Consider the following 23,769-nt stretch of genomic DNA (forward strand, 5'->3'; position numbering starts at 1 on the left):
GCTAGTAATGTCCGTGTCACGTGACGAAAGCCCGCCAAATACTTGATAACGCAATGACATGACACTTTTTTTAGCGTTTATATTGTTAAACAATTTCACGGTTTTTAAAGTGTTTCATAGAAATAAATCTGCCACAAAAGCGCTATACAAATGAAAATAACTTACTTACATGCCGTTGGTTCACTCGAATATACTTCAAGTTGATGAAGTACAATCTTTTTTTTAGATACAAACTGAGCTACAGTGCTAATATCAAAATGGCTACCTGCCATTATAGACTTAATAGACATGTGAACGAAAACTGAAAAATTGTTGTTTTGACTCCTTAATAATGGGGGGAAAATGGAATGAATTAATTTTTAAGGAGTAATAAGTGTGTGTCTCAAGAAAACAAGTAATAAAGATAATAATGTAACAACTGTAGAGAGAATGTTATCAATTCCTTTGGTAATTTACCACTGAGTTCTTGTTTTTAACTGAGAAAATCTCGTACCATCAAATAAATCCATAGCAAATGAAAGATATTGTAGTATTGTAGTGTAGAAATTCATCTCCTTTGCCAACCATCTTGTTTTTAACTTAAATACTGTGTTTCTTTAACTTGCAATAGCTGACCATGAGTGATGTTTACCTTTGACAGACATTGGTTAATCAGGCCATTTGGAGGTAAAATAAATATTAAATCAAATTCCTTGACATCTTAAAGCCAGTTTATAGTTGATTTATATTTAACATATGTTTTATAAGATTGTGTTTGTCTTAAAATTCAGACATGGTTTCCTCCTTGTACACATGTTAGCTAGTTGATGAATTAAGACGCAAACAAACACTCAATTGTATTTATGAATGTTTAAAGACCAAGGGATGTGTATTTCTTGGCTTGTAGAGTTAGAAATATGGAAATACTTCCAGTGTCGAGTGGGGGACAGCAATACAAGACCAATGAAGAGTAGTTTGAAATTAAATATTCTAAAAAAACAACAACGATGGAAAACAAAATCATGACACATTTATTTACGGTAATAAAACTCAACATTAATACTGGGAGGTATCTGAAGCTGCCGTTGATAAAATACAATACAAAATAAATTCCTTGCTGATTGCCATTAGTGTTGACGAAGAAGCTTTTCCTTTGGGCACCAGTCAGTGTCTGGATACACATGGCAGTGGACTGTCTTGTATCTGCAGGAAAGACGGCACAGTTTTTATATCAATTCAGGGAAACAATCATTTTGTTGCACTGTGCAATGAAAGTTTACCTAGTTGGGTCTTCAATCCATGAAAATCCTCCAACAACACTGACCACATTTCTTCTGTTTTCGTAGCCACCATAGCTGAGAGTCACCTGAAGCGACGTCAAAAAATCACTCAAAACTGACTTTTACTTTGACTTTGTTCACTCACAGAAACGAGCGTACTGTACCTGCTCTAACACGGTGCTGATGGGAAGCTTCTGAAGATTCTCCAGGTGGGAGTGAAAGAGGTGAGTGTGTATGAGGTGGACCTCCAGCAGGGCCTCAATGATGTAGCCGATGGTGCAGTCGTCCGGGAGACGGATCTTCTCCGCTGTGCTGATGAAGTTTCCCAAACTTGGAGAGAAAAAAAAAAACGTGTTTATTCAGTCGTTCAAATGGTTCCACAACAAACACAATAGAGTATTTGTACCTTGCCCATGGGCTCATTTTTAGTGCAAGGCCTCGGCTGATGCAGAAACCTGCACCGCCTGTGGCAAACCAGAACTTCTCTGACACCTGCAGAGAAAGAAGGACAAAAAAAAATCTTACTGATTTAAGAAAGGTCATGATGACACAAGAGTTCTCATACAGTGGTTGTTTAATTATAGCAGAATTTTTTTTCTTCGGGTCAAATCTTCAGGTGTATCTTGTCTAAGTTGTCTTGCAGTTGGTGGTGATTTCGTTAAGTTGCAAATCGTTTAAAAATATTTAAAAAACCTACCAATCCACTGCTCTTGACCCTCTCAGCAGCCTCTATAGGGTGGTCCAGACTGGGCCGGCCCAGGTAAACGTCCTGGCTGTGGTGGTAGGAGGAGAGCAGTCGCAGCAGGCTGGACAAGATCACGTAGTTGTCGTCATCCATGTGACAGAACCACCTGAAACATCACGCGTTTAAAATAAAGAGTGACACCGAGGCACTCGCAAGTGGGAAGTGAATCATTATCTAAACACTTTAATATCTTTGTTTATTTAGATAACACACTCACTTTTTCTGAGACTCGATGAATTTGTCGTACTCCACCGACATCTTGCAGCAGAGGGCTTGTCGTGTGTGAGCTGCGGAGCAGTTTGTGTTGATAATGTTGACACCTAAAACGCACAAGAGTTTTAGAATGTGAAGCAGATATCACACTGTTTTGTCTTCTTGTATTTTTTATCGCAAAATGAAGTTTAGCTTCTCAAATGCTTACCTGTTCTCTTTTCCAGTTCTTTGTCTTCCCCGTCGGTAAATATGTATGTCTGGAACAAGGAATCAGTGTTAAATGAAAACTTTGCTTTGGATGTAAGGTTTTGTTTATAAAAACAAACTTGTTGCACAAACCTTGAATTACAAGCATTCATGTTTCAAACCTCTTGAAGGATTGTTTATAACTCAAGAAATGGCTGTAAGGTTGTGACCAGAACCACCAACAGGCCGAGTGAGTGTTGCTATAAAATATAATTTTCATAACATTTGCCTAATATAGTTTGCTTTCTTACGTGTTCTTTGGCTTGAGAGATCCAGGTACTGATGAGAAGCTCCAGTCTGGACTTGTGGTACTTCCTTGTGGTCTTTACTGCTATAAAAATGTCTTTCAGTTCCAACATTTCCCGGAACTTGGAGTTCAAACCATGAACCGGGACAGTCTTTTCATCCGGTTTAACACCAGGGTCTTCTTTTTTATCTAAAATCTGTTGACCCTTCCTGGTGTTTTCAGTCTGTACGGAACCATCGACCCCGGCTCCATCCGTCCGCACAACCAAGCCAGACTCCGTCGGAGCATCGGCTTGCTTCGTGGATTCGTTGTGACCCCCGTGAGCATGTTTGACCTGAGCTTGAGGTTGCGGCAGGTCCAGCGGTCGCACCGGAGGCTGCAGGGTTGGGAGCAGGAGGAGCAGGAGGCCACAGAAGGCCAGAGAGAACAGGAAGCAGAACTTGCTGACACCCAGTGGGGGCATGGGCATCCTGACAGTGTTGCAGGTCAGGTCAGCCTCCAGGGCTGCGGGTCCACCCAACTCGTCTTAGGTCCATCATGGCGTCATCATCTTACTATGGGATGGAGAAAGTTCAAATGAGAATTGTGCACCTTGAACTGAACACTAAGGCAAAAATAACACATGTAGACCTATTGTATTTGTATTTCAATCTCTGGTGATCACAGCAAGATTTACTTTTCTACAGCTAAAACCATTTTAAGAAACTTAAACTAGTCAAAATGATGCTGGTCCAACAATACTACCTATGACGTCACCGGCATGAACTTCCGAAGCGTCAGAGATTCGAGTATTATTGAACTTAACAAACTATTGAGTTTTCAGTGTAACCTTTGACAACTTACCACGAGTTGGTTCCAAAATTCTTTCGTTAGCAAGGAAAAAATACTCAACAAGTTGTAGGAGAGCACGACTATCGAGCCGAGTGAAAGCTCAGCAACAACAATGGTGTTTTCTGCGCCAGCTTTACTCTCTTTGTTCCGAAGTGATTCGACTTAAAAACACTCCTTCTTGCTCATCTACTTGTCTCTGTGTTGGTTGCTGTTGGACCCGTGTGTCGATATAAGACAAAGTAACTCAAACCAGATGTTTAAAAATGAAACTTATGAACGCCTAAGTCAGACAAACTCCACAACAGGAAGTAGTCGTTAAGTTGAACCTGGTTAGCTACGCCTTTTTCCGGAATGCTTTTCAAAATAAGTATGCAAGCCAGAGACCAGACAGGCAAACATAACATTTCCCTTACCTTTTACCTTTTTCAATTAGTACTTAATTAACAATTCTTGAGAAAAAATGTGGCGAAAGTATTCGATGTTTGAAAAAGGAGAAAACAAAACTTTCACTGCAGACATTTATTTTTTTTATTTCTTATTCTCTGTGCAGGTCATGTCCTTTACAGTCAGCATTTTTAATATATGACATTTCTCTTAGGGATTTTTCCGTAAAACATCTGCAATTTCAGGAGAACATAACAAGACTCTTGTTTCAACACGTCACACACAGTTATTTCACACAAATCAAAAGAGCACAGGTTGACGCTGATACTCACTTCATTCGACCGTTAAATGTATATTCGTATTATATATTAATAGTTTCCACATTGTAGTCACATGATAAAGGATTGCCGAATAACTTAACATTCATTTTTGTAATCAGTTACATTACCACCATGGAGGAATACATTGATAAAGCTTTTCAAAACTTATGTCTGTATATAACCCAGATAATTCCTGGGAATAATATATTTATTCACTTATTCATAATTTATAACCATTTCTATTTCTATTTCTTATTTATAGCATTACACTTTTTGATTGAGTAACAACATAGTTCATTACAGTAAACATTTAAAAGTGCAACACAATTTATTTCTGACAAATGTAAGAGAATGAAACGTTGTGTTTACTGAGGTTTTTGCTGTAATTAAATCATAGACCGTTGTACTGAACACATAATACAATATCACAAGCTGCCACTAGAGGGACACCGAGGGTTACATCTAGAGTCATGCACACCAACAAATGAAACATCCTCGAGATGTTGCTGCACTGCTTCATCACTCGTCATTCCTGCCGTCGAGAATGCTCTCGAATGAGAAGGGCACAAACTTGAAGCCCTGTCCAGAGTAGAACTTGTTCTGGAACTCCACCCTGGAAAACACAAAAAGACGGGTCAGAACAGACAAGAAACGTAATCACTTCCTGAATGTATCTCTCATTAGTCAACATGGCTTCCTCTGTCTGAAGTCTGATAAAAATAATGTTTTATTGGCCGCCTAAAAACTTTAATAACATGCCTTGGCTTTGAATGAAAAGAGTGACGATTTGGTAAGTGACTATTCCAGAACACTGTGGTCTTGTTAAGGGAATCTGGGACGTGAAGACTTGAACTTGGCACAAACATCAAGCCTTATTTTTGTCAAAGAGTGGCGCAGGATGGAGGCGGTTCAGAGACATTAAAGGCTCTGCCGTTATGGATGTGAACCGTTTAGGCGCTCGGTCATGTCACTCTTCTTGCAATTATTATTTATTCTATGAAAAGGGAGACTTGTTTGAGATGCACTGAAAAACCTGGTAGAGTTTATAGAAATTACCGAAACACTGATATAAACAGTAGCAGTGTTTTCCTTCATGACACTGTATCGATATTTAACCGCTCTAAATCGTGTGTATTTCATAGTTTAAATTTAGCACGCAGCAGTCAGCAAAATAAACTCCACAAGTTCACATCGATGACTGAGGGTGAGAGGATACAGTCGACTCTGGAAGCTTTCAATGCGGATATTTGGACATATTTTGGGTTTAAAACAAATGAAAGCAGTTACAACTAAACCAAGAGTCACGTGGTCTGTAAATTCCGCAACAACAGAGTCAATACTATAAATGTATTCTTGTTGCTACAAGTTTCGCAATAGGCCGCATCGTTACCCCTGTATCGTGATGCATATTGTATCGCTAGATTGTTCCAAGAACACACCTGATAATTTCATACTTCTAGATCCTGTTTAACTGTTGTTTCCTTCAGGTACTTTACGTCTGTAAAATAACATATAAATGATCCATCAGCACTTCTTTCTACTCTAATTGACCTAATATTCAAGTGTTTTTCATCGTCTAATAAATAGTTATTTCATGATGATCACGTGCAAAACATCATACGATTTTTGAGATCTTGCAATCCTGAAATTAAATCGGATCAAATGGTTCCTATACAAACAGGTGACTACCTACACCGGTGAAAAATGAATAATGGAAACATCATGGATCCATTTTCTGTATCTCTACCCTGTTGTTTTAATCCAACAACAAATCGTGCCGTCTTACGAGCCAATACCCCTCCTCATGATCAGAATCTGCTTGTCTTCTGGGTGGAATCAAAGAGAACATGTGGCAGCTTTGACCTCAAGGCAGGGCACATTCCAGGAGAGTCAGTCAGAGAAGAATCTCCCACACACAAGATTGATATGACTCAACGGTCTCATGGAATACCCAGGAATACATGAGACGGCCGCCTCTGCAGCCCCCCAACAATAATGAGCTGGATTCAAAGCGTAGAGGAATCGCACAGAGACGAGTTTCCACCCGACCACTTTGCAGCGACATAAAAAGTTCACTACTGTACGAGATGTTCTCCTGCAGCCTATGAGCAAACATGTGATTATCAGTTCCACGTGTGAGGTGGGAGATCGACTCGACGGGGGATTCTCAGTTGAAGGAGAGAAATTGAAAAAGTATGGTTCTGCGCAGATCATGAAAAAAAGTTTCAGTTATTGCCCAACGATGATTAAAATCTTATTCTCCTCAATGCACAAATTGAGCCATAAAACCAAAGTAAGATTTTTCCTTCCAAACAAGACCATAATTGGACATTTAAATCACATGATCTCCATGAGCTCAGGGTCTGGAATGGTTCAAGACCTGAGTGAGATTGAGCACACTTCAGGTTTTGAGGGTAAGATTATACCATCTTAAGGGCGGTAGCTTAACTGTAGATAACTGTACTACTACATTCTATCACAGAGAAAACGGTGAGGGGCCGATAAGGGGGGATGAAAACAGGTGCCCGGGCGAACATGTGGGAGAGGATCATGATTCTGCCTAGTCTTCAAAGTTCACTCAAATTTTTACAGAAAATCAAAAGATTTATTCGATACATGACGGGACTTTTTTTATTTAGCCAAAAGCTTTTTGTGAAGCAATAGAGAAAATAAGACACAGATTAAATCAAAACAGAACAAAAAAATGAACTCAATGCAACCAGAAAAGAGCTAATGTCCCAAACGAACCCTCTTTTTCGCTTGTTTAACGTTTCTAAAGGGCTAAAGCGGTAACGCAAGTAACGAAAACCTGTCAAACGCGCCTTCTATCGGTTTAATTTAGACATTGCATGGAACATAGGATAATTATGAGCATAACAATCTTGAAGTGCGAAAAAGATACATTCTAATGTACATTAACATTTATTCATAAAATGTTCAAAAAATAATTATAATTTGGACCAACGATTAATGATTAATAGTTTTGTTTTTGTTTTGGCACCATTAAACTTTTCACTTTAATTATGACCTGCAGAAGAAGGATAATTCAAAGTAGTTAATGAGTAACAAACCACTGTAGACCGGAGTATAAGACATACGAGACAAAACAAAACTATTTAATGTAGCAGACGCCCGCCTATAACCGCCAGTCTATGAGTTACTATGTCCGACCGAAATAATATCAATGTCAAGTGTAAAATTATGTAAGGGGAGATTCCCGATGCCTTTATTTGAGGAAAGAGCACGTCAGTTTGTATTCTGTTTAGGCGTGATCTTGGCTCCACGAGGAAGGGGAGGAATCCTGGAATGTCTCCGAGCCACGGCAAATATTTTCCCTGCCGGAGCGGCAAAAGGGCAACACTTATGAAGAGGAAAGAAATGAGAGTTTCTTTCTGCTGACTCCCGACACAGCGGTGGAAAAATGCCCCGGCCTTAACACACACTCGACTTTCTCTGGAGTGTGTGTTTGTGGAAGTGTGTGTACGGAGAACTCATCAGCACATGTGTGCTAAGAGTGGACACCGCAGCAGCGGGTTCAGGTCGACTGCTATTTACCGTGAACATGAGTATCTCCATTTGCTCACCTGTGTGAAAACTGTCAGGTGACTCTTTTCAACTTTGGCAAAGAGCTGTCGAGCTGACACACCGATGATGTAGTGAATGTGCTATTTTGTGGTTCAGCGTTTAGCGACAGATTTCCATTGCAAAACTCAATGTATGGTTGGTTGCCGTTAGATGCGTCTGACCTCTGAAGAACGGAAATTTATAAACGCATAAAACAATGTTTAAGAGATACATTTACCCACAAATATTAGATGGTCTGTTAAATAAATGATTAACGTCATTTAATCAATTCATATTTACGACAATACCAATACAATACTGATATTAACTCTTGTCACAACAATATATACTTGGGGTTGACTTTACCCATTTTTTTCTCTTTTTTGGGAGTACTATATGGAATACATTTTAAAAATCCTTCAAATGTCTGGGGTTTTGAGTTTGTGTAGTGCTATAACTTCTAATCATAGATTGCATTGTTGCGAGCTTGATAATCCAAGACATCAATTTAACTGGAGTCAGAAGCTCCTTGATGCTTTGCCGCCCAGCCAACCAATCACTACTGTCATGTTAATGCAATTATTGTTCTGGATAATATTCTAAAGAATGTATGACTTCATTTTACTAAGATCTCTTGGACTAGACAAGAGATATAACATCGTATTTTGTAAAGAATCTTCTGAAGGATTGAGATGGAAAATGTTCGAGATGCTTAGTACTTTATACAATCATAAGGGAACACAATTGTTGTGATACATTGTGTACAACACTCTTGTAATGTATTTATCCCTTTTATTATTTTAATTATCCTGGTCTGGAAAAGCGCTATATAAATAAAAGTAGAGCAGTGGTTCCCATCTACTTGTAATTTATAAAAATCAGTTTAATTGATAATTACTGTCAGAATATATTGCTTATTCAGCATAATGGTAATATGGTTTTTAGAATTTTCATCCACCTCTTTTCATCTGAAGGTCTTTCTGTGAAAATAATGATGAATGAAAGTCTGCCACTGCAATTCCACGTCCCGCCAGCATCCATCAAATGATTTTTACCTTATTTTTTCTTGGCTTCGCCCTAACTTGTCTGTTGTCTGACACCAAGACAGCAGATCTTTCCACATGATGCAATTCACAAACAGGTGTGTTGTTTGGCCTGTTGTCAAGTCCAACATGCTCCAAACACACATAAAGCAGGAATCACAGCTATGCTTGGTGTACTTTTATGATGCGTTGACAGGAATTACAATCGTGGCAGACGGACAGAAAATAAATTGAGATAAATGAATTTTTTCAGTTACAAAGTATTAGGGCTTCTTATTGTGAACGTATTTAAACTTTTTTCGGGGTAACTTCCTTTTGTTGTCTCAGTAGTGATCGGGGCAAACTGCAAACACTATTTTAAAAATCCAGTAAATGAGCGACCTAGAGAATATAAGAAAATGGTCATAATGTTTTGGCTGAGAGAACGTGCTCCATATATCACCGGATCTGTTCACCCCGAGGAAGCGTCCGTCTGAGCTTTAGTTAGATGAGCAGAGTACAGGTGGTGCCAGGAGGTGATGGATCTCGAGGGTGCGTTTAAAGTCCTCCAGATATCATACTTTTGTAAGCCATGACGGTTCAGGAATGTTGTCAGCTTTCGCTTGTGTGGATGTTAAAGGTAGGAGAAGCAGACTTGACAGAGCTGCTGGTTCACAAGGTTAAGAATGACACTTGAGTGTGTTTTCCATCACAGTATGATTTGTGCTGTGCGTGTGCAGACGTGGACAGTAGCTAATTACTCACATACTTGTGTAATTGTACTCAATACAAACACTGTGATGTCATTTTGTTGTTGCATGTATTACATTTTATATTAATAAATACATGTGAATGTATTGAAATTGACATTAACGGTTTAAATATAATTCCCAGCCTTGCTAAAGTTTACAAGATATATGCAGACAGCAATGCTAGTGATGCTAAGCTAACAATAACGATGCGACTAATGCCGTATCACTGTTTGAAGGATTTCTTTCTTATTTTATGGCTTTATGCTATTCAGATGTAAATTTACTAAACTTTTACTCTAATAGAATATTGCAGTACCTTCCCCACATGTGTCTGTATGATTTATTATTATAGTATTATTGCCCCTGTCACAACAATCTATACAGTACTTACGTTGACCAAAAGTCATGTCTAAATCAAAAAATTCTTCAATAACTAAGGTTCTGATTTTGTGAACTTTTGTGCTTTATCTTCTAATCATAGGCTATTGTTTTGTTTATAATTCATGACAGAAATTTGACTAAAGTTCTTTGTGATGCTTTGCCGCCCAGCAAAACACCCACAAATGCCACGTTATTCTGGATATTCCTCTGGTGACTATTCTGAAGAATGTATGACCTCAGTTTTAAAAAAAATTGTTGACTAAAAGAGAGATGTTATATTGTATTTTATACAAACTGAGTATTTATACAGTACATAACTTTTACTGAGCATTGATTTTCCAGACAATATTTACACATATTTGTACAGCTTTGTTCTCCAAGAAGCCTGGTGTCTTTTGAGAATTCAGAATATACATTCCACTGTGTAAAAAACACTGGATTTGACCCAAAAACCCTAAAGATCTTGAGACAAGTCCACTCTGTGTAATAGTTTCCTCTTTTTTGGAGATTGATAATATGGTCACTACAGTATACTAGAGACCTCACCACCATTCAGGCATAGAAATATTCAGACATTTGATCAATAACAGGATATTTTTTCTTAATTTAAGTTGGGTTTTAAACTGTGTCTCTCACCAGTGCAGACGCAGGGCGTGCAGGAAAGCCGAAAGACCCTCCATGACGAGCAGGATGGCGACGGTGAGGACGGCGAAAGCCGAGAAGATGATGGTCAGGCCGAAGAAGCCCCCTCCGCTCCGAGAGGACAGACCCAGGTGCATGACCATGGTCCATAGAACCTCTGACAGCTCTGTAATCATACACAAACAACACATAGTATTTAGGCATCATCCATGAAGCACTTTACATGTGACATGTAAGTAAGTAAGTAAGTAATATTTATTTATATAGCGCTTTTCGAGACCAGGGTCACAAAGCGCTTTAACAATCAAAACAATACTCAAAACAGTACATACTTCAAAGATCAAGACAATGTGAAGAACTCACGTGCGTGTGCAAGACTGAGAGCCCAGAGACGGAGGTAGGACGCCGTGTTGGAGATGCATCCCAGACAGTACTCAATGGTGTGGATGGCCTGGTGCACAGCCACGTCTCCAAAGTCAAACTGAGGTGAGACAAAACACAACATCACAGTCAACACATCGAGGTATCCATCTTCAATTGGACCGAGTTATCTTTTAGGAAAATCAGGGTAAACGGACACTACACACCACCTTACAACACATAAGCACATAAATATCACAAAGAAGTTTTTATCTTAATGGAGATGTTTTTCTTTCATGATCCGAATGAGAAAATAATAGAGTATGTTACTACGCTCTCTCATTTCGTAAAGTATAGCTCGTAAAATGCTGCGTAGCCTTCAGGGAAGCATCACCTCATTCTTTCCTGTTGATTCATTCACTTAAAATATCAATCATGTGGAGGAAGTGTTGTAATTTTTGCAGATAAACATTGCCCAAATGTAATAAATAGCACTTTTGTTACGCAAGAACGTTAACATCCCACTTCTAACAGCCTTAAAAACAACACCACATGTTGTGAACATGTGGGACATCAACATGGAAATTGTAATATCATCTTTGTAAGCAGCTGCTTCGACCTCTGACCCCGGGGCTGAGACATCCTTTGTTTCCCCTGGTTCCTTGGATCACACACTAATGGTGGTGTTTGTGTACTGTCCTAAACATTCCTTCCATCCCAGAGCAAAGACTCGCCTTTTCTGTATCAAGTGAGCCGGGCCTGGGAGGAAACATGGGAAATTATTGCTCTTTGCGGATTTTGTTGTGCTTGGCTTGCTGGTGGCTCAGGGCTTCCTCTTTCCATACTTGTCTTTTGTTCTCTCTGCTGTTGAACTGAGTTCATGGAAGTAGCACTCATTGTTTCCATTCAAAGGGTCTCCGACGTACGTGGGTTATGAAAACAATACCCGCTTACACGTTGGAACAGTTAAGCATACAAGGGCAACCGCTATGAAGGCTGTCACCAAATACGTCAGTTTGGCTCCGGCGGGAATAATCGGGATCTCCGTTCAGGCAACACCTTCATAACACCCGTGAATATTGACTGAAGGCGCATAACATGAATTCAGTCAAGATGTGGTTCATTAAAGGTGATTAATGGGAGTGAAGGCTTTAGTTTTTGTTTACCTATAAAACACTTGATTGGGATGGAAGTATATTTTTTATCGGAAACTCGTCTTTGTGCTCATTGTTACTTTGGATTTAATAGAGGCCACAATCTGTTTTCTCTTTTCTGGATGAGTCATATGCTAAGTCTGACTCAAGCAGGCCCTGCAGATGTTGTTGTTGTTGTTGTTGTTGTTGTGAGTCCCAATGAAAGTTTTTCTCAGTCCAGATCTTTCTTGGCTCTTGCCGTTCTCGCCACTTGAGCCTCCTGAAAAAAGTTTGTGTAAAGAAATGATTCGTCCTTCTGGTTCTCAAGTGCTTTGTGGATTTGGATTTGATATAACGTCGCACACATGACTTGAATTCATCACAGTGACTCTTAATTGAAAAGCCATGCTGCAGTCGACGCTACAAGTTGAGTCACATTGAAGGAGTCAGCAAACAATGATACTTACGGGTTCCTCCTCTGTGTGCTTGAAAGTGATAAAGATGCAGACGTTAGTTCATACTAATACATAAGCTTAAAACATGTGTATACACAAGCTGTTTACCGTGACATTTTTAAAGCTATATTTGGCAGGGTACAGGCAAAAGTATTCAAGACTTGGGGCCCTTTAAAATGAATAAAGGTGCTTTCATAACACTTGGTATTTATTTTTCTTGAATCATGTTTACATACAAGAAGCATCGGTGCGGGAACTTAAATCATCGACATTTTGGAAGGTTTGAACAGAAGACATCGCCGAACACCCTTAAAGGTTATTGAGGTCGTCTTAAACAGTTGAGAAAAGAGGTGGAAACACATGTTCTATATTGATCAGGTGCTAAAGTGTAAGTACACTTCCTGGCTACTTTCCAAATTATGTAACACTGGCATTCTCGTCTGTGTGAAAAATGAGCGTGGAACATCTTAGTTTTGGAGGATTTATCAGTTATGTAACGTGTTATTATCATTGAAGCTCTTCATCATGGAGGAGACCCCGGTGACTCCAGACACGGACTAGTGCTGTTTACAGAGTGGTCTTAGCCTGAGATACCTGACTCACTTCCAGTCAATCCATCACATTCACTTGTCAAGCACAGCCGTTCCTTTCTTTCTGTTTTTCTTTGAGTTGCCTGAATTAATACGACACATTTGGTGGTTTTTTTTTTTACTGTCCTCTTTAATAAAGAGTTATTTGAGAGTTGTTCAAGATTCATTTAAACCATAGTTTATTTTTAGTCCTTTTACTTATTGTTTCATGGGCTATCTGTTATATAAGAAGTCCAATTGATATATTGCAATAAATATAATTGTAAGTTTTTTGTTTTTGTTTTTACAGTAATCTTAATCACTTATATATAAGTTTCAATATATCAATATAGTGAGGACTGAATAATCCTAATTTAGGTCTATTTTTTTTCTATTTCATTCAAAATAATTCTTAACCCTTTTGTTATATCAGGGTCAAGATGACCCAGTGTCCCAAAAACAACTGTTTCTGCAGTATCCCTTGTTGCCTCTGGGTCAAAGTGAACAACCTCCAACACTGCTTATGTATTTTTGAAGGTTCATTTTGACCCAGGGACCTAACAAAGGATACCTCAAAAAAAAAAGTTTTTCGCTCATCCAGATTCACCTTGACCCTGAGACAACACAAGGGTTAAAGTATGACACCTTTCTTTTTTTTTTTTTTGACCCATAATAAGAATTTCTTTTGACTCATCCAGTTTTTTTTTTCTCAAGTCCATTTTGTTTTTTGTCCATTTTGGGTGAATAAAAAGTTGGCTGGCAAATGAGAGAAGTGGCAGAACCCAAGTGACGGTCTCACCTCCGCCCCTTCCTCAGAGTGCTGGGAGAGCTGGTCGTGGTCCATGATGCCAGCCTCGTCCTCAGTGGGCCCATTCCCAACTCGCACCCCTCCGAGCTTCTGTGTGCCCTGTTGGGTGAGTCCGGTGCATGATGAGGACACGTCTGTTTTCCCTAAAGACTGCTCTAGATCTGCTGGGGTTTCTTTCCTCTTCTGTGACTAGATACAAAAGCCACAAGAGGAGTGTCTAACTTAAAGCGAGCCTTAGGTTCCGTCACTCTTTTCAAATTCACGACTTTTCTACAACGCGTATCCGGGTTGGTCAACTGTAATCCAGTGGCCTGAGATGACGTTTACAAAAGCACCGCGATCACCTCACTGGTTGAATAAAGAGTAATAATGTTTTATGTTTTTTGGTTCCAAATTAAAAGTAATATGCAGGATCATAATGCAACAGGTGTCATACTTTACTCACTTACAACCAGGACTTTTATGCACTTTATTGTATTTCCCTCCTACTTAAATTGCTTTGAAGTTATGTAATGATCAAGTTATATAATGTTATTAGTAAGAATTCGACCACTTGTTTTAGTGTTTGTCACCAAAAATAAAGTTCACTATGAAAATGAATTGTCTGATAACATACCACACGATAGAATAACCTTGATGTCACACAGTGTCAAAATTAAGTGTATCTTTGAGTATATTTAGTTATAATTTATTATTAATAATAGAACGTATTATGTTTAATTCTGACGTGTTGCTCTGCTTTGCCAGAGATAGTAATCAATACAAGCGATATGTTTTTGCAAAGATGATTTCCTCTAAATAGAAATATACTACAATATAATTAATATTTTGGGGTTTTTTTTCAATCCGATTGGGTAAGTGTATGGACTTTGCTCTGCTATGCTATGCACTGGATTCGCTTAGAATGTTAATAACTCCTGATTTACACTTCATGCACTTCATTTAACTTTTATACAACCAGGGAGTTGATGTAGTGAATATGTTTGTTTTATCAAACCGCAAATAAATTTAGTTTTTTTTTTGTTCTCCTAAGGCAGGCTTTAAGCTTATTTCATGGCAAAGCAAGCAACATCATTGAGCAAAACACTGGAGATATTGATGAATAGGTGATGAAAAGGTTAATAATGTGTGACAGCAAAGATGGCTTTATGGAGACATACCAGATTCATCTTCCACAGGTGCTGACGCCGAAGCATCACAGTTTTCACAACCAGCATACAAGGAACACATGCAAGAGCAATCAGGACCAACAAAATCTGGATCCCCATCTGGAGATTCAAAGAGAGAATTGTTAGTCACATGTTAACGTTCATGTATACAAATAGACAATCAATAAGTGTGTCTGACACCAGATACAAAACGGGAGAATGAAATACCTGTTTGGTGTCCATTTATGTAACAGTCTATAGTCTAGGTCTGTACGTATATTGCGATCTGTGTGTGTCTGTTGCCTGTGTGGCATCTCTCTGATCTTCAAACTACTCGCTCAAGTAGCCAGGAAAATTCTGGAATGTGAATGTCGGCCGGAAAAAGACGTAGAGGTGCTTGAGGGTGGCCGGTCAGATAAAACCGTGAATGAGGCGCATTCATGTCCTAATTAAATGAGTGACATTTTTAATAATTTTTAATGAAAGCGACTGCCTCTTGGTGGTGTCAGGAGCGGCCAAGTCCACGACGGTAGTTTTCCAGTTGGTCAGTTTTTATGTTTCTAGTGGAACGTGTTCTGAGTAGCATCGTTCTGTGTTAATGAACACGTTCTCATTCTCATTGATACTCAAGTTCAATATCAATTAGCTCAAAATGTGTGTGGCCCTTTGACTGCATTCATGCGGACCTCATGTAGAAAACGTTTCTGACAGCTTACTATTTTATTTTATTATTCTATTAAGGCTAAATGTACATTCTAAAGTTCATGTTTTTTCTTTGTCCTTTTTTTAAATATTGTTTGCCCCCCAAAATAATTTGAGTGAATATGACATGGATCATCATCATACTCGTGAAATGTTATTTTATTTCCGTTTCTTTTCGGTTTATAAATATTTGATTGGCATGTTTTGGTTTATTTTATGCTGACGTTTTTTTTCTCTTTTTCTTTTTTTAAAAATGGGTTGCTTCATCTATTTTGGCTTAAAGGCCCCTCACAACAGTCAGAGTTTATAACTTGGCCCCTGAAGACATTTTTATAGCCCAACCCTGCTTGAGACAGATGTTATTATATTTGTGTTCTTTCCCCTCATATCAGTAGTAAACTACAAACCCACCTTATCTTCTGTAACTACATAATTATTTGAAAATAAATTCTGTAAACAAGTATAGTAATGACATGTGACTGGACCAAGCATTGCTCAATAGCTGCGATGACTGACATTTACTAGTGGAGAACTTAATATAAACTAAAGGGCGAATAGATATACTTTCCTGAAGAATATGAAGGAAAACAACATTTCACAAATTTGGGATGAAGCTGAAAACGGAGTTCTTGTGCAACAGATAATTTGACACAATTTACATTTACAGTATATATATAATGAACTGTGTGTGTGTGTGTATACGTTAATAAGAGTCTAGTGGAGGTGTTGGCAATAAAATGTGACATTTTACATTATAAACATTATATACTTTGTTTTTTGTAGTATCATCTCAATATTAGCTCAAATTATTTTAAGGGGAAATAAATATTTCTAAAGGGCAAAAAAAAAAATCCTAAACAAAGAACTTGAAAGACATTCATATTTAGAGTTTATACAATAACAAATGCAAAATAAAGTTGTAATCTGCCATTTTCTACATGTTCTACACTGACCTTATGAGGGCCACATAACTACAGTTGTGAGCGCACTTTCCCATGTCTACTACATGACGTGACAGACTGAGATACGGCACCTGACCACTGTAGAGGGGCTTGGTGGTGGGATCACTGTAGTTGAAGAGGCACATGTTGATGAAGTGAATAAGAAGACTGGGAGCATCCTTGGATGTGAACGCATCATAGGCCGTCCACTTGTAGAAGACCAGCAGGACCAGGTAGCCGAAGAGGCTGGTCATGAAGACAATCTCCGGGATGAACCCGAGGAAGATGTTCAGAGGCTTCTTGAAGTACCTGTGGTGGAGAATCCACTTTGACGTCCCAGGAATCAAGAATATAAACGTGAGAGAGAAGGATGTATTTACAGGTGGTTGAACAGACTCAGGGACACTCCAAAGATCATGTGGATCACACCGAGGATGACGGACATTTTCATCTTGAAGGAGTTGAGAAACGTCAGCTTGTTTGTGGCCACATTCCAGATCTGTGTTGAAGGAGGATAAGATATAAAGTTGCACTAAAGGATAAAGATGTTTACGTATTCTCTACCGGGTCGATGCCCAGAGGATATGGTCCGTTGAACACCCCCGGAACCGCAGGATCCAGCTGAAGCACGGCATTTGTATCAAGGATGTCGAACCTTAAAGCGAGGAATTTTATTGCAATTCAATAAAATGGTTTTAAAACTGGTAAGAATATTCCAATTGGAATACTTACGACCAGTTTGCTCCTTTGGGGCCAAACATTGGCCTGACACTCCACCCAGAGCCAAACATGTTGAGGGACTTGGAGAAGCAGTCGTTATAGATCAGTCCGGTGTACATGGAGAAGATTCCCATCAGCAGGATGATGTAGCGACCACCGAACACCATGGTGAACATCTATAGATCAAGGTTAGATAGATAGATAGATACTTTATTCATCTCCTTAGAGAAATTCACGAAAGGTTGGCGTCAGACTTTTTTTTTTTTTTAAATAAATTAAAATACCTCATTGTCGCTCTTCTGGGCGACCAGGCGACTCTCACGGATGACCAGGTACAGGGCGGCACAGGTCATCAGCAGGCCATGACCCATGTCCCCGAACATCACGGCAAACAAGAAAGGGAAGGTGATGATGGTGTACGGAGCTGAGAAATGTTATAAATCATTGATTAATATAAATGTTTTAACAAATAAAGTCTGGAGGAATGTTACCTGGATTGATTTCACGATAGTTTCCGATGCCATAAGCATCAACAATGTTCTGAAAGCCTGACGTAAATTTGTTGGTCTTATTAAAAGTGGGTGGAGTCTGTTTGGTCTGCATCCTGTTGAGGATGGATGGGACCGTCGACCCGCTTCTCTCCTGTCAATCATCGTTAAGTTAAAGAAATATAAATCACCATTTTCTTTTCATCAAACTACTCACGGTGCCTCTGCGTAAAGCGAACTGAATGGAGTCCAGGTCAGAGACTGGACACCACACTTCGGCGATGAGACATTTTTGGGTGACGTCGATGTTGCAGAGGTTGAGGGTGTGGTAGATGGCCTTCATCTTCCTCACCTTGATGAACCAGACCCTCATGGTCTTGGAGGCTGCCTGTAGGACTCTCTGTCGGTGGTCCTCGGTCTGGTTCAAGACCTGCAGGGTGATGGTGGCTCGGTTAATGTTGCTATTCTTACCTAATGTTGACCTTCCGTGACCCAGATGATCAGTTGTATATATATTAAAATAACCGTAACTTATTTAGCTTTGTTATAATATTGAATGGCATAATGACATCCCTTTTCTCTCTCTTTTGGGGGGGTCTGGTCCTTCTTGACGGCCCCTTACAACAGTCACAGTATATAATGTGGGCTCTGAAGAAATGTAATTGGCCTCCCCTGCACTAAGGTGAGTTTATACCTGTTGGTTTGAATTAAATATTGTTAAAAACATACCATTTGAAGATCGTCAATACGACTGTTAACCCCAGCGAGCATCTCCTTTCTCTCCTGTGGGGTCTCTGGACAGGGGTACAGAGACGCCCGAAACCTGAAGAAAGAAATCACCTTAATTATGTTTCACAGAATAAATGACTACACATTCATAATATATATAATCAAGTGAATAACTTGACTCCACACAGTACATCAAGATCAGTTCAATTGTTGGTTTGATAATCACCCTTCACAGATCTTCTTCACCCTGTTCTTCAACTGGTCCCCTTGAAAGAAAATGATGAAGACTGACTTGTGGACCTGGTCGCCCTGTTGAATGAGAGAAACCTTTAATTTACCAATATCTTTCTTAAAAAGGTACAGCATGTATTTCATCTCTTGATAACACAAGTCATTTGTTTCCTAGCGTTACAGCTAGGCTACTGACCGTGGTCGGGTCCTCCAGTGGGTCTTCGATCTCGGCCTTCCGGAGGAAAACGTTTCCGCGACACACTCTCCACAACATCCTTTCAAAAGTAGGAATCCTTTCTCGGCTGATCACCCCAGCCACGAACCTGAACCACAACGACAAGGGTAAGGGGTTTGAACTATTGAGAAGACTTTTTTTGTGCCATTTGCAAAATCAATAGTAAATATCCAATCCGGTCATTGGTCTTTTACCATCTTGACCAGCCGTACCAACTAAGGTGGATGACAGAAGTATTTAAGATAGAGTCAATGACATATTTCAGAAGTGTACCCCAGTCTGAGGGGAGCCCCTCGTCCCCCTTCGTTGCCCTCCATCAGTGCGGACGACTCTTCCAGAAGGTTGGGATCTTCCATCTATAAAAGAGAACACTAGAGGTTACATTGTGCTGACCGAGCATAAATGAATCCCTAACATTGCTCTTTCAATGAGAAAACACAACCTCGTCAAAGAACTGCTGCGTACGCCGAAGGATGTGTTTGAGTTCAGTCAGCTCCAAGAAGTTCTTCTTCAGGGCTTCCTGGTTGGTGTTGATTTCCTTCAGCTCATTCTCCAGCTTCTCGAAGGTTGCCTGACACACAAGATGTTAAACTGTAGCTCCAGAAGACGATATCATCGTCTGAGGATTCAACTTTTCAAGCCAAGAACCTCAGTCTTGCAGTTGTTACCTCTAAATCGATCATGTCTCTTGGAAAAGGAACCTCAGGGTTTTCACCAGTATCAACAGTTGGGATGCTAGCCTTCTTGATTTCCTTTTCCACAAATCCTGTAAAAGACAGTGAAAAACATATTTACCTTCTTAAGAATTAAAAAAGCTCTGACATCATTTTCAATCGGCCAAACCACTCACTCAGTTTCCTGTCCATCTCCTCACATCTCCTCACTTCATTGACAAATTTGCGTTGAAACACATTCACATCTGGATTGAGCTGTGGACAAGGTAACGAAAATAACATGTTGAAAAATGTAAAATCTACTGCAAATGTCTTCATTGTACTTACATCTCTAAACTGGACCATTCCCAGTTCCCCCAGTTCGCTGACACAGCAGTAGGCAGCCTCTGACTGGAGGAATAACTGGGCCAGGGTCATCTCCTCACTCCTGAACAGCTCCCCCATGATGGCTCGCTCGCTCCAACTCCACGCTAGAAATAATAATTCCTATTATTCTACGTCAAATTAACAAATTAAATTGTGATATCAGCACATTTAAAGCCAACAAACTTTATGAACTAATACGCTTCTTCTTGGCCTTTTTTGAACAATTGAAAGAAATGATTTGATTACAAATATTACATAGACTTGTTTGTGGTTTGATGAGTGTGAGTAATTCTTGTTGTCAGTATTATTTTAGGTGAAACTACTAAACATTTCCCAGGTGTAAAATATTGTCCTGTTCTGGCTTTTATTTAGATATGTATTTACATATTGTATGTGCAGCTTTTACACTTTACACTGTTTATGTTGTACAATCTAAATTAGTAAAACAGAAAACATAATACATATTATAACAGTGCAAGGAGAGGCAAAAACTATGGCAAACTTATCTGAAGCTTGTGTGGATATGACTGTAACTCATGAGTAATAATAAATATATTTTTTTATTAACATTTGAAAGAAGAACAATGTTTGCGTTATGGTAAACATTTCCCAGTTGTATGTTATTATAATATAATTGAGAAATGAGTTTAGGGAGATGAAGATTTGCAGATTAGTGCTTCAAGTAAGAATGAACCTTTACATTATCTTTAAAATAAATCTTGAATTTTTCTGTAATATTTCTTTCATTGGGGAATTTCTTGAAATTTGAAAGATGTTAATTTCATAAATGTGAGAAAATGTAAGGATAAGTTTGGTTTTTAAATCGAACTAAACCAAAATATGATTTAAATGACTCCACTTTAAAATATTTGTTAGATATTGAGAACATTTTTTTTTTAAACTATAGCTGATGTAACCCGCCTAAATATACATCTTTTATTAAGTATATTCATACATTTTTCCCAGCAAATCCAATGCAGCAAAATAGTTACAGTCATAGAACTGCACTCTCTGGATAAAATTAAATAAAACATGACATGTAGACGTTATTTAATGTTAATCTATAATGAAATACAGTGTATTTCGAGGATGGCGGCCTGCTGATGTGAGCTGTACAACCATGGCTGTCAGCATCCTCCTCCCTGCTCGCCCTTCAGCTCAAACACAAGGACGCCATGACAGGGATGGAGGCCCCGCCCCCCCTTCTGTCCGCACCTGCTGCCTCTCACGCACATCCGAGCCTTATTTCACATTTATTTACCTGGTGTTTTATATTTTTATTAATATATTATATATATAATATATTATCACTTTAGGCAGTGATGCTGACTGTCATACGAGGATGACATGAATCACAGCAGCGAGATTGAATGGACGGTTTGATGTCGTGACGGAAACGGTAGTGATTTTTAAAGAAATATTCCGATGATGAATGTTAAATAAGAAACTGTACTATCGACCAACATTAAATAAAAATGAAATACACATTTGTGATGAAGTGGTATGACGTTTTAAACAGGGTACATGTCGATGGTATAATGTTCTGTGTCACGCACACAAGACTAATGTTTGAAAAAGATAGTCGTGTTAAATATAAGACATGTATATATAACATTAAGTAATGTAAAATGTATCTTTTAAAACGTACTTACCAGTTAAATATGTCCTGATTCTAGAGATGCCGTATGATGAGAAACGAGATGAAAGGTTAAGTCAAACCTAATCTATAGCGGAAGTACTACCGGAAGACTCAGCGGTGCGACAAAATAAAAGCGGAGTGAATTAGAGATCGAAGGCACTTTTTTTTTCTATTTAGATGAACATCTTTTGTATTATATCACCCCTATTTTCAAAATACTTTCAAATTCTCATCTGATAAATTTAGAATTTTAAGACAATGATTTGTACCTCGGCTTCCGCTGTATGCCACGTGACACACCGCTGGACCCATGAGAGTGCAGGCAATGTGGTCACATGACCCGAAACAACCAGTACATGCCCCTCGAGCTTTAATTCCACATAGATGGAATTATTCGGGTTCTTTTTTAATAAAGTTTGTTCTATTCTATTCTATTTTTTACTATCTCAAATTGCTATAATGTCGTGCACCACTTTAATAATTGTATTAATTAACTTATTTATTATTCACAATTATTTTACTATTGTCGTTTAATAACTCCTAAATGTCAACACAGCATATTGAACCTTTGATAGTTTTATTGTTTACTTATAACTTTGCTGTTATATTGACTTAGATTTCTTGTTAAAAAAAATAAAATTTCTTATTAATATACAAAAGTTATGAAGTAAAAAATTTAACCTAATCGTCCCTGTAAATACAATTATTAAATAATTTGAGCACTGATATGGGTATTTATTGTACAGTAAAATTCAATTCAAGTGTAATAAGTACAGTCAATATTCCCATTTGTGTTTATTAAATAGTGTGTGTTCTTTTAAGAACAATTTCTCTAAGAGATTTGTCTGAACTAAGTGCCCTTTCTTTTTGTATATACTGTAGATACTTATGGACACCTGGATCCCTTTCCATGGGGAAACGTTTTCATTACTACTCTATCTGACATTGCTGTGCTCCAGCACTCCTCCAGAAGATAAAACATTCCTCCCTCGCCACTGTTTTGAGTTGCACCCTCAGCTTTTGACCCTTTCAAGTGAACCTTGAGATCATTTGTTTCCATTCACTGAACCTTTTTTCTACATTTTATAAGATGGAGCTCATCAGGTAAAATATTATTCTACACATAAAAAGTACAGTAGTGTGCTTATGTGCATCATTTATATTACACCTATCACCACATTATTATTATTTTTTTTAAATTACAGACACAGTGATTATAGAAGCAATGGAATTTATATAACAAGACTGAATAGGATCACTTAAAGCTGTTTTTGAGGGGTCAAAAATGTATATAAATACATTGTTTCACAGATGCGCTACTAATCTTTATTTTTGACGGTAAAACAAACATTTATAGTTGTATCACAAGAAAAACCTTCTTTTTTTGCTTTCATAATCTCGATCACTTTCTGGAAAGCAGCATCTTGAACGTCATGAACCATGAACCACGATATTAACATGCATTTCTGAAGGTTTAACCAGTATTCAAAAGGTATTAAAAGCTGCTCTAGGCCACGTAAAATGACTAGACCTGGTGTTTTTGGCCTCCACAACTATGCCTTAAAGGTAAAATAATACCCAGAATAAGTTGATTTATTAAGGACAGAACACTACAGGAATCAGTGTGAAGATCATCAGAATTCTGTGATTGAGTTATAAAAAGCTTTTAATAATATGTATTGTTCATTATAAGAAATATTATTTCTGATTAAATCAATCTGTATCACAAATTTGATTGGACTTAATGTTCTGCTGATGATGCTTTATTCTGTCAAAATGTAAAAAAAAAAAAAAAAAAAGAAGAAATACAGTGTGGACAACATGTGCAGGGAAGCTCCCTCGGTGAGTAATACCAGCTGCTCCTGGCACTGGATTCAAGCTTTATCAAGTCATGGGTTGGGATGCAACTGCACATTCCAATCCTTCAGCATTAACCCACACCGCAGATTAATGTGGAAATGTTAT

The 23,769-nt window shown here is 38.5% G+C and overlaps 2 protein-coding genes across 7 annotated transcripts; both read right to left on the bottom strand.

The window, feature by feature from the left end:
* Positions 1-989: 989 nt before the first annotated feature.
* rfng (RFNG O-fucosylpeptide 3-beta-N-acetylglucosaminyltransferase) lies at positions 990-3,844 on the bottom strand. Its single transcript, XM_087794041.1, has 9 exons — positions 3,554-3,844; positions 2,715-3,264; positions 2,426-2,474; positions 2,222-2,324; positions 1,957-2,110; positions 1,666-1,751; positions 1,424-1,589; positions 1,260-1,345; positions 990-1,182 (listed from the first exon to the last, which is right to left on the bottom strand). The coding sequence occupies exons 2-9, from the start codon at positions 3,177-3,179 to the stop codon at positions 1,107-1,109; spliced, it is 1,185 nt and encodes a 394-aa protein (XP_087650167.1). The 5' UTR covers positions 3,180-3,264; positions 3,554-3,844; the 3' UTR covers positions 990-1,106.
* Positions 3,845-4,045: 201 nt separating this feature from the next.
* Positions 4,046-21,878, bottom strand: LOC148077068 (V-type proton ATPase 116 kDa subunit a 1-like). Of its 6 annotated transcripts, none has more exons than XM_087794047.1 (22): positions 21,818-21,878; positions 20,127-20,269; positions 19,976-20,054; positions 19,794-19,891; positions 19,568-19,696; positions 19,399-19,481; positions 19,087-19,213; positions 18,886-18,968; positions 18,660-18,753; positions 18,148-18,360; positions 17,934-18,084; positions 17,727-17,866; positions 17,455-17,618; positions 17,287-17,377; positions 17,103-17,221; positions 16,815-17,031; positions 15,092-15,199; positions 13,923-14,030; positions 12,567-12,584; positions 10,970-11,087; positions 10,601-10,772; positions 4,046-4,858 (listed from the first exon to the last, which is right to left on the bottom strand). In XM_087794047.1, the coding sequence occupies exons 2-22, from the start codon at positions 20,241-20,243 to the stop codon at positions 4,765-4,767; spliced, it is 2,523 nt and encodes an 840-aa protein (XP_087650173.1). In that variant the 5' UTR covers positions 20,244-20,269; positions 21,818-21,878; the 3' UTR covers positions 4,046-4,764. The 6 variants fall into 6 exon arrangements, with proteins under 6 accessions (XP_087650173.1, XP_087650170.1, XP_087650175.1 ...); XM_087794044.1 differs by having other exon boundaries at positions 13,923-14,120; XM_087794049.1 differs by lacking the exon at positions 13,923-14,030.
* Between the last annotated feature and the right edge of the window lie 1,891 nt (positions 21,879-23,769).

The sequence above is a fragment of the Callionymus lyra genome, chromosome 6 (genome assembly GCF_982586985.1).
Source record: "Callionymus lyra chromosome 6, fCalLyr1.hap1.1, whole genome shotgun sequence".
NCBI lineage: Eukaryota > Metazoa > Chordata > Actinopteri > Syngnathiformes > Callionymidae > Callionymus > Callionymus lyra.